This window comes from Apis dorsata, unplaced genomic scaffold, assembly GCF_000469605.1.
Source record: "Apis dorsata unplaced genomic scaffold, Apis dorsata 1.3 scaffold_293, whole genome shotgun sequence".
Classification (NCBI taxonomy): Eukaryota; Metazoa; Arthropoda; class Insecta; order Hymenoptera; family Apidae; genus Apis; species Apis dorsata.
Window position 1 is genome coordinate 947,990 of NW_006263568.1, and position 13,982 is coordinate 961,971.

A 13,982-nucleotide genomic window follows, 5' to 3' on the forward strand; every position below is an offset into this window, starting at 1 on the left:
ATAATTCTTTTATATTATTAACGAAAGTATTAATGGTTTATAGATCTAAGAAAGTAATTAGCAACATAGAATTAAAGTAAAAATTATACATATATGTAAAAAATTTTCTTCATGATACAATTGAGCATTAAATATTAATTTAATTATATATAAATAAATTAATATTTAATATTGTTACAAAAATACAATATATTTATTTTTTACTACAATTTTTTCAATTCAAAAATTCTAATTTAGAATATTACATGACAATTGATAAAAAGATAATTTATTCAATGTATGTGATACAAAAAATTAATCAGTTATTTTCAAATACGTTACATGTATTATTATATCTAATGTATCATTAAAAATTAATGAAATTATCGCTTCTAGATTTTACGAATGAGCAACCGTTTAGTGCTATATAAACAAATTGATATGACAGATATGATATATTAATACGTTTCATATATTTTTAATCGTGTTTTTTTTTATTAATATTAAATTTTTACCTACGTTATTATCATTTCGTCGTCATCGTCATCGTTGTTATCATCGCCGTGATCGTCGTTATAAGCATTATCATCATCATCACCATCATCATTATCATCATCATTATTTCCATGAACATTACACTATCATCACTATCTTCACCAACACCAACACCACAATCATCGTCATTATCATTATCAATTATTTTACAGTAAATAAAAAAGTTTTCTGTATATTATAACTGCTATACATTAATTCGATTTTCACTTTATTGAAGTTTAATATTTTGTACATCTTTAAAAAAAGTAAATTTTACTTCTGTAGAATAATCTCGATTATTAATTTATTAATTTTATGTTACCAAAATAATATTGGTAAATTTACTGTAAATAAGTTAAGTTGATCGATAAAAATGTTCAGATTCTCAAATTTTTTTTTTCATAACACTGCATGCCTAATGAATGTACAAAAATCTCATTGATAAATTGATGCCCTTTGATTGCCATTGTCTTGAGTGTTGCCTCTAATTATTATGTTATTATGCTTTCCTTCAAATTAATTATTCACTTTGAACAAAAGAATCGAGCATTCTTTTTCGAATTCCAAAATGGGTTCGCTAGCTTTCGTTTTGCAGAATAGAATTTTTTTCTCTTTTTTTATTAAAAATAGAAAATTATACAAAAATTATACAATAAAAAAATAATTGGAAATCTAGTGGACCCAAATACGTATCGAGCCTATTTAGCGAGCTTATCGAGCCTAGATTAGATCAATAGATGAACGCTTTTTAAACAAGCACATTGAAAGGGAAAAAGGTATAAAATAAATAAGGGATATTTTATTATTATTATGTGTAACTCAATACGTTTTATTTCGTTGATTTGTTGATATATCTATCCAAAAAGCTATCGTTTAATTTCAAATTTTAACTTCCTAATTGGCAACGAAAGAAAACAATATTAAAAAACTTGATAGCATGCGTTTATAAAACAACCAGGAATCAGACTAATTAATACTAAGTTATTTAATATTAAGTTTTATACATATAACTTGCATATGTATACGTATTATACATATATATATTAGCATTGAACGCCCCTCTATTTATTTATTTATTTTTTTTTTTTTTTCATTTTCTAATATATGTGCGCTAAAATTTATAGAGTTACATAGGTTAGTTCTTTTTTTTCTTTTCTAAAAAAATTTGTAAAATACGTATTGTTTGTGAATAATTGTTCATTAATAATTATATAATCTCTATGTGCTTAACAACATTCAAAATTTTATTTCTACAGATCCTGAAGCATAAAATCGATGGTATAAGAAGAATTTCCTCGCATCCACTTTTACCATTATGTAAGTATATTATCTATAAATTTTAAACAATTTCAAACAGAATATAACTACTCAATATGTAAACAAATATGTAAATAAACTTTTTTAATAAAATTTTAAACAATTAAATTATTATTGATATAGCTGGATGATAATTCTCTAATGTATAAATAAACAGACTTGACTGGTTCTCAAGATGGTTCAGTATCTCTTTGGGAATGGGGACATCAAACAGCAGTAGCAACTCCTAGACCACCAGGCACTTTTGCCAAAGTAACACGTGTACGTTTCTCACAGCACGGAAATAAGTTTGGTGTTGCAGATTCTGATGGACATTTGAGTTTATTTCAAGTAGCTTGCAGAGAAGGAACTGCACGACCATTTTTCGTAAGAATTTTTATCTTTAATCATAACTTAATTAGTTTTTTTATCTTTAGATATATATATTACAAAAATTAGATTAAATGAAAATAATTTGTTCCGTTTCTGTCACCAGAATTATCAATGTCATAGTAAGGTGACGGCCGATTTTGTCTTCCTTGGTGCTTGTAGTTTAATAGCAACTGCCGGTCATGGTTCTGAAGGACGTAATGTTGCACTTTGGGATACTTTACTTCCACAAAATAAATCTTTAATTCAAGGTGCGTAATTTAAAGTCATTTTGTTTACATATTTTTGAAACATAATCCGATAATCGTTATAAATTTTGTATTATGTATATGATATTTATTTACCTTAATCTTTCTATTTATTAGGTTTCACATGTCATGAACAAGGAGCTAGCTCTTTGATACTTGCACCTCAACATCAGTTATTAATTAGCGGTGGAAAGAAAGGTGATATTAATATATTCGATGTTCGACAACGACAGCAGCGACATCGATTTCAGGCTCATGAATCGGCTATCAAATGTTTAGCTCTTGATCCACATGAAGAATTTTTTGTGAGTGGAGCAGGAGATGGTGATATTAAGGTAACATATAAAATATTTATAACATATATTAATAATAAATATTAATATTTAGTATATAATAATTCATATTAATTATTTTCCATCAGATATGGGGTTTAACCGTCCATTCTTTGCTTTATTCTTTTCCTGGAGAGCATCCGCGATCTAGTTTCTTTAAAAATATTGGACAAGTAAGTTAACTCAATAATGTATGTTATAATAATAATATAATAAATAATAATATTAATAATTTTCTCCTAGGGTGTAACACAATTACACGTCGATTCTGCTGGTCGTTTATTTTCATGTGGTGCAGATGGATCTATGAAAGTTCGTCAGTTACCAGAACGCGATTGCGTCGTACATACTTTATACTAAAGTAACTTAAAAACATGATAACATTCTGTTAGCAAAATATTTTAACAGTAAGCCCATTTGCCTATAAAACAATTACTACTAGTATAATTACCAAATATACAATTATATATTTTCCTTGTTAACTTTTTCTTAATCGTTTGAGATTGATTGTTGAATACAATGAAATAATAAACTTTAAATATCAGTATATAACAATATAGAAGAAGAAAAAAGAGAAAAATTATTATACTCATATTATAAATATGAATATATTCAAATTGTTAAGAAGATAAAATAATCACTGAAAATATTTTTTCCGTTCAAATGTAAATTTATTTACTATTAAAATGTTGTGTTTCTCTTATTGTAAGTAGAATTAAATATTTTTATCTGTATTATGTTTCATCGAATATTATTAAACATATTTATGCGCGTCTAAGTAATTCTCATGTTATATTTTTTTGATTTTCCAACTTGGACATTATATTAATTATTATTCCTTTATATAATGTATATTTCTGTACTATAAAAATACATAAAGTTAAAAATTAGCAAAAATTAATTAAATAATAAGTATTAAACATACTTATATTATCTTCTTTCTACATTCACAATCTAGTATTTGTATGTAATTTTCTCTCATAAGATACAATTGTTTTCGTATTTATTAGTTCCGTAATTCGATATTTATATTATAAAATTTTTGTTAGAGATTTTTTCTTATAAGGAAATATTTAAATGTATTATTCGATAAATGTGTAAATTGACATGAATGAAAATATAGATGAAATAGAACATTTATTATTTATCGTATTGTATCATTTGTGTACATACGATATAAAATATAAAAGAAAAAAATATAGAATTGAGTAAGAAAAAAAAAAATAGTTACAAACTATTTACAACTAACTTTTGTGTATATAAAATACGTAGCATTGTCAAAACGATTATTTTATGAAATATAATTTCATTAAAAATAAGTTTCTTTATATTTGATTCTCTTTAACATGTTTTGCATTTTTAATATCAATTATATATTTATATATATCATATTATATATATATCATATATATATATCAGTTATAATCATAACTTTAAAAAAACTTATCTTAGTTTTATTTTTTTTAATTTATTAATTTATATTTTCTCTTTTTTGACTCTTTTTAAATTTTTATACTTTTTTTTTATCAGATATTATTGTCATTTTTTTTTCGATATTTATTTTATTTTATTTCGATTTTTTTTAGGGTAAGGATTTTTTTAGGATTTTTTTTAGATTATAACTAATCTTAATAATCTATCCTATAATTAATCTTAATAATTTATCCTGCATTTTATGTGTTACTTGAATTCATGTATTCTATTTAAAATAAAAAATATAAAATTACAGATTAGTAAGTGAAACAAAAACTATATAAGTATATACTTTAATCATGAAATATTTTTATAATTGAATTAATTAATTTAAAAGCTTAGATAATTTATCTATTATAATAGAATGAATGTTTATATTTTGATATAAATAATATATAAATAATGTAATTTAAGGTCGACAACGTTCCAAAAATCGTGGATAAAGACATACTTCGCGTATGTGATACCTATTAAGAAGCCAACATAAAAATCTTTCAAGACCTAATCCGAATCCTCCATGGGGGCAAGTTCCATATTTTCGCTAAAAAAAAATTGAATGAAAAATTAATTCATATATTTATCATATATGAAAATTGATATTTACCTGATCAGTATACCAATAATATGGTTTTGGATCAATATTTGCATTAGAATAGCCTTCCAATAATTCATCATAATTCCATATACGCATCGAACCTCCAATTATTTCACCAACATTCGGTAAAAGTACATCCACTGATTCTGTAAGACGTTTGTTATCAGCACAACGTTGCATATAAAATGATTTAATTTCTACAGGAAATTTGCACAACATTATAGGTTCATTTATTGTGTCGGTCATTTTTCTCTCTGGCATTTCTGGAATGTCCTATAAATTAAAAAAATTAATGAATAAAATTATTAATTCCGTCATTGTGAAATAATAATCAAGAAATTTAAAAAGTATTGAACATACTTCACCAAATTCATAAAATGTTCCATCATCTTTGGTTATATTATTAGCCCGAAGATATTCAATTGCATCTTTGTAATCCATTTTTTTAAATGGCCTTTTTGGTATTTTAAAATCAGGATTTAATTCTTTAATAAGATAACCAAGATTTGAATTAAGCACACGATCAACGACATCACATATCATATCTTCTAATCGATTCAATAAGTCTTCAAATGTAATAAATGCATATTCTGCTTCCACATGTGTATATCTGAAAAATAAAAATTTGATTTATATAATAATTATAATATTAATAATATCAATATATATTTTAATAAAAATACCACTAAGAAATATAAGAAGCTTCAAATTCTGTATATTTACTCTGCAAGATGTCTTCGAGTCCTAGATTGTTCTGCTCTATAAGATTGTGCGATACAATATACATCGCCCATTGCCGGAAGACAAGTTTCTAAATAAAGCTGTGAACTTTGAGTCAAAAATGCTTCTTCACTATAATGAAAGATTAGATTATTGAATAATAATTAAATTATATTAAGAATACAATATTTTTAAATGAACAACTTAAATTCAAATACTGCTTACCCAAAGTAATCTAACTTAAATAATGTTGAACCTCCTTCTACTTGCGTTTGTACTAATGTCGGTGGAGTTACTTCATAACAACCTCTTTCATTGAAATGATCTCTAAATGCTTGAGTCAATACAGACCGTAGACGTAATATACGTGATGTCTAAAATAAATTATAATTTGTTATATTATATATGATATCATGTAATAAAAATTATTATTCCATAATAATATAAATTTTAATGTTACTTCATGATCTCAATTTTTTCTTTTGTAATTTTTACATTTTTTTAATTAAAATTATCCATAATAATAATCGAATAGTAAAAATTAAAGTTTACTATACTTTTCATATATAGCTTATTATATATTACATATACTTTATATATATATATTATATATATATAGATTATATATTATCATAATTATCATACGTTTTCACCACGAATCATAATATGTCTATTATCTAACTGGACATCAGGAAGAGCTTCTTCATTTAAAATGGAATCTGCACCACCAGGAGGAGATGTTCCTATTAATCTCCAAAAATCAATATGCAATTCATGCCCATCTGGAGCCTAAGAAAATTAAATTAAAAAGCTAAAAAAATTAAAAAACTCTTATTAAAATTACAAATACATTTGATATAATACATTTTTTCCCTCTGGTACAATCTTGAGAGTTCCAAATACTTCAATAGAAGCTTCAGTAGACAAGGTCAATGCATCATATGTTTGACATAAAGTATCAGTAAATACACATTGCAGAAAACCTGTTCCATCTCTCAAAGTGATAAACATAAGTGCTCTTCCTAAAAATGTTATATGATTAATTTCTATAAATATAATTCATAATATATAAATTATATTATACCTTGACGTCTAAGCCTATGTACCCATCCTAAAACTTTTATCCGTTGATCTCGATACTTAATACTTTCTCGAATTTTTATACAAATTGCAGATGGCAAAGTATTATCTTCTTGAATTATAATTGTTTTAGCTTCTTCCAAATTTTTCAATCTTTTTTCTTCATCCTCTAATAATTTTTTTTGTTTATCTTCATTTTTATACTCTTTCCTTGCCCAAATTTTATGCATTTTTTTTAATTGAGATTTTGATACTAATTCATACTCTTTATCATCCTTAGGAGAATTTTGATAAATTGGTGGAAATGGTTCTTTCCCTGCATGACACATTGCTCTTAAAATTGTCTTAAAAGGATTAGTTTTAGAACCATCACCTGTCTCATCGTTTCCATTCTTTTGAGAAATATAAATTGCATCTAAAGAAAAAATATAAAACTTTTTTATTCCTTTACTAAATAATAATAATTATGATAAATTTTATTTTCAAGAATTTAAAAAAACAAATATTTTACCTAATAATGATTCAGAAGACTCCATCGCCGGCATATTATTTTTTGATTATAATTTTTTTAAATTTATTGTATTATAATAATTATTTTAAATAATATAATTTAATAATAATACAATTTTACGATATAAGATTATAATTTTATGATACAAGAATATAAAATTCAATATAATTTGAAAATATTGAAACTTGAATGATGTAATTTCCACGTCGATGATACAATATAGAACTGCATACTTATGTAGAACTTACTTCGATAAAGTTCAGCATATATTGAATACGCTATATATTTTTATCATAGTTGCATACTAAGTTGCATTGCACTTCAGATAATAATGAAATAATTATTTACTTTTATGTATTATATTATAATTCAAATTTATATAATATTTATATGATTTAATTAAAATATAATATAATTATTTCTTTATATATTAAACAATAATCATTAAATTTTATTTATATTTTATTTTATAAATAATTTGTAATAAAAATAAATAATTATAATAAAGAATATATTGTTTAATCAAAAATATTATTGATTAAACAATCTTAATATTCGAAACAAACAAATTACTATTGTTACATTAAATGAATGATATTTAGCATTATATACAAGATGGAAAAATCGAAATACTTAAATTTACTTTAAAAAATAATAATTTCTTAGTTACGTTTGCTTTCTTGTAATTCACTAGATTGCGCGATGTGATAATCGCATATCATATATACCAACTTTACAAGTGGTATAGAAGAACATCATTTTAGAGTCGACTCAAAAGAAATGAGAAATTGATTGAATTACAGTTTTAATACAGAATGTGCAGAATTAGAATTTTTAAGAATTAATCTCTTAAACAATGGCGGGATTGGAAAGTTACGAAAGAGTATATCGAGGAAAACCTATTAAATCTTGGGAAACTGAAAGTAATTTTCCTCATACTTACTTTACACAAGAGGTTATTCGTCCTTTGGAAGTTCCTGCTGTGCATCCTTTAGTTGAAGATAGTCCTCCTTCTGAAGGAGGTCAGTTTTAATCAAAATATGAAATTTATTAAAATATAATAGAAATTTTAACAGAGAACTTTTTAATTTTTAATCATTGATGAAGTTAAAAAAATAATATCTTGTACAGATCTTGCTGTAAAAAAGTATATGGTTGCTGGTTGTGGATTAGCAACTTTAATTACTGAAACTTTGTTAGTTCATCCACTTATTGTTCTAAGGAGACAATGTCAAGTAAATCCTGGATTGAACAAATATCATATAATACCAATTACTTTGGTACCTGTAGTTGTACGGCTTCATCAAACTCAAGGAATAAATACATTATGGAAAGGAATTGGATCAGTACTGCTTGTAAAAGGAATGTTGTTAGCTATTGAAGATTTCATTTCTAAAATAACACCATGGCCAAAGTAAGGTGATCTTTGTATGATCTTAAATATATAATAATTTCTCTCAAATTTTTATAATAATAGGTATAAAATAATAACAATAATAATAATAAAGAAATATTTATTAATTTTAGGGAAATAACATGTAATAGTTCATTGAAAGCATTTGGTCAACACGTGCTTCTTAAATGGTAATATACCAATATTATTACATTTCTCATTTTAAAAATTACAGAAGAAATTAATAGAAAATATGACAGTGTTTCTATAGGTTTAGTAACACCATTTTATTCTGCATCATTAGTGGAGACAGTACAATCTGAAATTGCATCTGAAAGTCCTGGAATATTAGATGTTTTTCGAGATGGTGCAATTCGTTTAGTTGAAGTGAGCAATAAAGGCAGATTAATTCCCATTTATTCTCTTCTGCCACCTACAGTTGCTTATGGAGTATCCAAATATCTTTTTACTCTAGCTGTTCAAGGAGTTACCAGTCGTATTATGCATATTAGACAAAAACAATCTCAAGAATTAAGGGTATGTTTTATTTATTGACAAAATAAAATTTTATCTTGAATTTATATAAAATTATGTATTTAAATATTATTTATATGTAATATCAAGGGTGCATATAGCAGGGACTTGCTATCAGAAACTGTTGCACAAGATATAGAATTACAGTCATCATTAATTTCTACATTTATGGCAGAAGCATTGTTTTATCCTTGGGAAACAGTGATTCACAGACTTCATCTTCAGGGTACACGAACTATTATTGATAACCTGGATACAGGACGCAGCGTAACACCATTATTAACAGGATATAGTGGTGCAAGCGATTGTTACAGTACAATTATATCTACTGAAGGTCCTCTTGGTTTATATAAAGGATTTGGTGCTCTTATTTTGGAATTTTCCATAAACCTTGTCATAGTGAGGGTTGTTAAATGGGTACTGACAGAATTAAGAACATTATTAAGACCAAAACCAAAATCAACACGTGATCCATCACAATGGTATTATAATGATATATAAAAGAGCATTGATATTAGTTTAGTAATATCCTTTGTGTGTATTGATCAATCTAGATATATAATGCATATTGTATTTATATATATATATATATAAAATTGTTATATTATATTAATTATTTTTTCCATTTATTATTATTAAATCAAATCAATAATGTAACACTTTCAGTAATTTTAAACACTTTAATCTTTTTTGATTTATTGCAAAAAAATGAATCAAATTTTTCCAAATTATTGTATATATAATTTATGAAACTTAAATATACATATTTAAATGAGAAATAAAAAAATATTGTTATTAAAATTATATATATGAAAAAATTATATTTATTTTATAAATTTTTTGCAAAGATTCATTTCATATTTTATTTAAAATACTTACGTCATAAAAATTAAAAATTGTAAAGATGCAAGTTATGAAACTATTCTAAATTAACATTGGAAAATTATTTTACGCCTTATGATTTTCAACTCTTTATAATGGAAAAATAAATATATTGGTATTTTTGAAAATATAACATAATATTTACTTTCAACATTTGTTTACAATTTTATATGTATACAGTTTTTTTTTAACTTGCATCATATATTACACAGCCTTTCATTTACATCTAGTTTTTATATATATGTAAAATGAAATGAAACAACTGACAATAAAATCTGTCTCTAAGAAATAGTTAATAATCATTTTAGAAAATACATGCAGTTTTTAAAATCTTATTTTTTTTTTCTCCATTTTATTTGACATTATTAAAATTTATCATCTATATTTAAATATATTCACTCTCAATTTTAAAACTTAAATATATTTTATTTAATATTTGATAAAAAATTTTTCTTCTAAATTTTTGTTTAAATTCTTTCAATTATTTAGAAATAGTATCAAAGTAAAAGTTGAATCTATTTTAGATTATTTTTTTTTCTACAAGATATATTTATGTAACAATATATAATGTATCTGTACTAGTTTCGTGCAATTTTGATCATATATTTGTAACTTTTGTATACTTTTTAATAGTTTTAATATGGTATGTATAGAAACCATTTATATATACTACATAATATTATATAATATCCATAAAATAACAAATATTAATTTTGTTTTCTATCTGTAATAATAGTGTATAGAGCAAACGCGTAAATTATTATAAATTATTATATAATAATATAATTATATAATAATATTATTATATAATAAATTATTATAAATTAGAGATGCAAAAAGAAGATGTAAAAATATTGCATTTGCAACTTATTTTTGCATTATAATATACTAATCTAAGTATATTTAAATGATTTTAATTTAGAAAAATCACAATTTTTTCTTCATTTTGTAAAATGAAATTTTTTTATATATAGTTTTTATATATGTGTTTGCACACATATTTTTATATATAATCTTTATATATATTTAAGAACAACTCAGTAACAAAATCTTTTATATTGTTACGAATTACTTGAACACAAAATACATACCACAATTGATTTGATTTACCTATCTATAACTTTTTATGAAATAAGTTAATATAGAATTATAATTGCCATATATATAATTTGTGTGATGTAATCTTTTGTTTCTTTTCATTAAAAAAACATAGATTACAATCAACACATTATTTACAAATTTATATTGATCAAAAACTATTATTGCAGAATGTGAATTTTGAACAATTTTCTTAAAAAATCGATCAAATATGTAATATATCTTCAACATGAATTATTTGTTAATTATGTATATGCTGAGCATGTAATTCTTCCTCAGTAACATCACCTCTTCTGATATATTGTGGTTTTTCTTGTCCTCGCACACACCCTTCAGTTACATGAACAGACATTACATCACTACCTGGCACTTCGAACATAGGTTCTAAGAGTAGTGATTCCATAATAGCTCGAAGCCCTCTTGCACCAGTTTTTTTTTCCATTGCTAATGAAGCAATTGCATTTAAAGCTTCAGATGTAAAAGTTAAGTCTACCTATGAATATATACAAACAACTTATACAAACAATATATACAATGTTAAAGTGCATATACGCAAGAATTAAATAAATATAATTTTAAATGTAATTAGTAAATGGATTATTGAATTATATAATATGCTATATTAATATAGTAATTATAGTAAAAGATTATTAAAACAATAATTTGTACCTTATCCATTGAAAATAACATTTGATATTGAGGTATCATAGCATTTTGCGGCTCAGTCAATATTCTAACCAGCATATTTTTGTCAAGAGTATGAAACGGTACCAAAACTGGAAATCTGCCAACAAATTCAGGAATCATACCAAAATCAATCAAATCTCTTGCTTCAACTTGCTGAAGCAATACATCTTTCTCTTTATTATCTTTTTCTGTAGAAGGTGACATATTTGCAACATCTGCTAAATTTGCAGCTCTTCTCCCTGGACTCTCAAAAGATCGTGATGCACCAAATCCTAGATATTTTTCAGTTTTACGTCGTGAAATCAATCTATCTAATCCATTATAAGCACCAGAAGCAACAAATAAAATATTTGTAGTATCAATTTGCAATGTATCTCCACGTAATTTTCTAGAGCTATTTCTTTCAGGTACGTTCACAATCGTACCCTCTAACATTTTCAACATTCCTTGTTGGACACCTTCTCCGCCAACATCGCGTAGTTGATGTATGCCAGGAACAGCACCAATTTTATCAACTTCGTCTAAGAATACAATACCCATTTGCGCTCTATCTACTACGTAATTGGCATCCTGAAGTAGTTTTGCAATAACGCTTTCTATATCTTCACCGACATATCCTGCTTGTGTCAGTGTCGTGCAATCACAAATTGCAAAAGGTACATCCAAACATTGAGCTATTGTTTGCGCGAGCAATGTTTTTCCACTTCCAGTTGGACCAAGTAATAAAATATTACTTTTTTCTAATTTTAATTGATGTTGCTTACTATCAAGAATATCAGATCCGGAAATTGATTGATTTTCGGCTGATTTATGTTCGTTTCCTGTAGGATATTGTTGAAATCCAACGCCGAGCGAATTTCCAATTGTTGAAATGTGTAATAAATCTATGATAATGAAAGATAAACATTATTAAACTTTATATACTGAAATAATTACGTATTAAATTAAAAATTATTTTAATAACAATTTAAATTAAAAACATGATACAAAAAACATTATATTGGAAAAACCATATAAGTTGAATATTAATTATTGTCAAAAAAACATGTTATATATATTACATTATTACATACAAAATGAAAAATTATTATTTACGTGGTTTAAGACCTCTATGTGTGAAAGGATGATTTAAATCTTGTGAACCAGTTGTATTAATAGAACTTTGCATTGAATTTTGTACTGGAAAGTTATTGTAGATTCGTTTATAGTGATTATAAACAGCAACACTTAGAACTTTTTTAGCATATTCTTGACCTATAACATGCTTGTTTAGGTATTCAAAAATCTGTAAAATATATATATTAATAGATATAATATAATATATTGTAAAATTATATATAAAATTCTTTGTTCTTTTAGAATAAAAATTTACTTTTTTTGGTGGTGGTGGAGGTTTCCTGTAAAATCCTTGTTTGGTATCATCTGGTCTTAAAGCTTCCTTAAGGCTTCTTTTTGAGTCTACCTCTGATAATACAACAAAAAAGTGATGGCATTTTTCACATTTAACGAATCTTGTTGATGCTAATAAAAAAGATATTTTTATGATGAAAAAAACATTATTTTTTTAACTTATGCAAAAAAAGATATTAAGGCATTATTTACTTACATACAAAAGTTTCTACATGTGTGCAAGGATCACCACATTTTGGACAAGTAAGAGTATTTTTCTTTCCTCCACCATTTCCAACAGAGGATACACCACTATTATTATCTTTACCAGGTGGAGTGGGTTCACTGGGTGCTTTTCCCAAAGTATTACCAATTGTTAATGATCTAATAACAGCAACTCTCACAATTTTGTGAACTAATAAACATATAATTATTTTTTATTAAAATAAAACAAATAATTAATAATATATAATTTTAAAATATTATATGTATTATATGCTCACCATGATTTGTTACATGATTTGAAGATGCAATACGACCAGCATTGATGACACAGCAACGAACACAACTCATCTTTGTTTGTTTTTCTTACACAAATATAATGTGGAAGACAAAAAGAAAGATTTTGTAGTAATTATTAAAGTGTGCACTTGAAACAAAGCCTAAATCAAAGTAAAATATATTAGAATGAAATATTTTTATATTTTTTAGAAAAATATATTTGTATTGTTATTATTAGAAAAAACTTGGATAATAAAAATCTAATATATTATTATTTGTATAATAAAAATATTATACAAATAAATTAAACTATTATAAAAATATTATAAATAAAAATATT

The 13,982-nt window shown here is 24.5% G+C and overlaps 4 protein-coding genes across 9 annotated transcripts in view; 2 read left to right on the forward strand and 2 right to left on the reverse strand.

The window, feature by feature from the left end:
• LOC102676053 (dmX-like protein 2) overlaps nucleotides 1–3,561 on the forward strand; it is an 18,343-nt gene extending 14,782 nt beyond the window's left edge. For both annotated transcript variants that reach the window (XM_006617196.2, XM_006617197.2), the window contains 6 exons: nucleotides 1,770–1,830; nucleotides 1,988–2,196; nucleotides 2,306–2,450; nucleotides 2,565–2,782; nucleotides 2,869–2,952; nucleotides 3,023–3,561. In XM_006617196.2, the coding sequence (XP_006617259.1) occupies nucleotides 1,770–1,830; nucleotides 1,988–2,196; nucleotides 2,306–2,450; nucleotides 2,565–2,782; nucleotides 2,869–2,952; nucleotides 3,023–3,139 (834 nt within the window). In that variant the 3' untranslated portion in view covers nucleotides 3,140–3,561. The remainder of the gene's footprint in view (nucleotides 1–1,769; nucleotides 1,831–1,987; nucleotides 2,197–2,305; nucleotides 2,451–2,564; nucleotides 2,783–2,868; nucleotides 2,953–3,022) is intronic.
• Nucleotides 3,562–4,529: 968 nt separating this feature from the next.
• LOC102675912 (asparagine--tRNA ligase, cytoplasmic) lies at nucleotides 4,530–7,429 on the reverse strand. The gene is made up of 9 exons (XM_006617195.2): nucleotides 7,159–7,429; nucleotides 6,652–7,062; nucleotides 6,432–6,589; nucleotides 6,213–6,356; nucleotides 5,793–5,941; nucleotides 5,571–5,699; nucleotides 5,208–5,457; nucleotides 4,857–5,120; nucleotides 4,530–4,793 (listed from the first exon to the last, which is right to left on the reverse strand). The coding sequence occupies exons 1-9, from the start codon at nucleotides 7,190–7,192 to the stop codon at nucleotides 4,662–4,664; spliced, it is 1,671 nt and encodes a 556-aa protein (XP_006617258.1). The 5' UTR covers nucleotides 7,193–7,429; the 3' UTR covers nucleotides 4,530–4,661.
• A 334-nt stretch (nucleotides 7,430–7,763) lies between these two features.
• LOC102675772 (solute carrier family 25 member 46-like) lies at nucleotides 7,764–9,886 on the forward strand. The gene is made up of 5 exons (XM_006617194.1): nucleotides 7,764–8,180; nucleotides 8,290–8,572; nucleotides 8,686–8,742; nucleotides 8,812–9,088; nucleotides 9,176–9,886. The coding sequence occupies exons 1-5, from the start codon at nucleotides 8,015–8,017 to the stop codon at nucleotides 9,584–9,586; spliced, it is 1,194 nt and encodes a 397-aa protein (XP_006617257.1). The 5' UTR covers nucleotides 7,764–8,014; the 3' UTR covers nucleotides 9,587–9,886.
• A 1,118-nt stretch (nucleotides 9,887–11,004) lies between these two features.
• The window catches only part of LOC102675170 (ATP-dependent Clp protease ATP-binding subunit clpX-like, mitochondrial), a 4,239-nt gene continuing 1,261 nt past the window's right edge, over nucleotides 11,005–13,982 (reverse strand). For 3 of the 5 annotated variants that reach the window (XM_006617190.2, XM_006617188.2, XM_006617191.2), the window contains 6 exons: nucleotides 13,645–13,803; nucleotides 13,359–13,556; nucleotides 13,125–13,273; nucleotides 12,848–13,037; nucleotides 11,735–12,636; nucleotides 11,005–11,558 (listed from right to left, as the gene is read on the reverse strand). In XM_006617190.2, coding sequence (XP_006617253.1) covers nucleotides 11,307–11,558; nucleotides 11,735–12,636; nucleotides 12,848–13,037; nucleotides 13,125–13,273; nucleotides 13,359–13,556; nucleotides 13,645–13,714 — 1,761 coding nt within the window. In that variant the 5' untranslated portion in view covers nucleotides 13,715–13,803 and the 3' untranslated portion in view covers nucleotides 11,005–11,306. The remainder of the gene's footprint in view (nucleotides 11,559–11,734; nucleotides 12,637–12,847; nucleotides 13,038–13,124; nucleotides 13,274–13,358; nucleotides 13,557–13,644; nucleotides 13,804–13,982) is intronic. The other 2 variants (XM_006617192.2, XM_006617193.2) reach the window with 2 other exon arrangements.

Bases quoted from the DNA above. Each gene is read 5' to 3' on its own strand.
- LOC102675912 (XM_006617195.2), bottom strand. From the start codon at position 7,192: ATGCCGGCGATGGAGTCTTCTGAATCATTATTAG. The intron at 6,357-6,431 runs GTATTATATCAA...TAATTTTCTTAG, and splicing joins TTGTACCAGAGGGAAAAAAT to GCTCCAGATGGGCATGAATT. The intron at 4,794-4,856 runs GTAAATATCAAT...ATTTTTTTTTAG, and splicing joins ATTATTGGTATACTGATCAG to CGAAAATATGGAACTTGCCC.
- LOC102675772 (XM_006617194.1), top strand. From the start codon at position 8,015: ATGGCGGGATTGGAAAGTTACGAAAGAGTATATCGAGGAAAACCTATT. The intron at 8,181-8,289 runs GTCAGTTTTAAT...TATCTTGTACAG, and splicing joins TAGTCCTCCTTCTGAAGGAG to ATCTTGCTGTAAAAAAGTAT. The intron at 8,573-8,685 runs GTAAGGTGATCT...TATTAATTTTAG, and splicing joins AAAATAACACCATGGCCAAA to GGAAATAACATGTAATAGTT.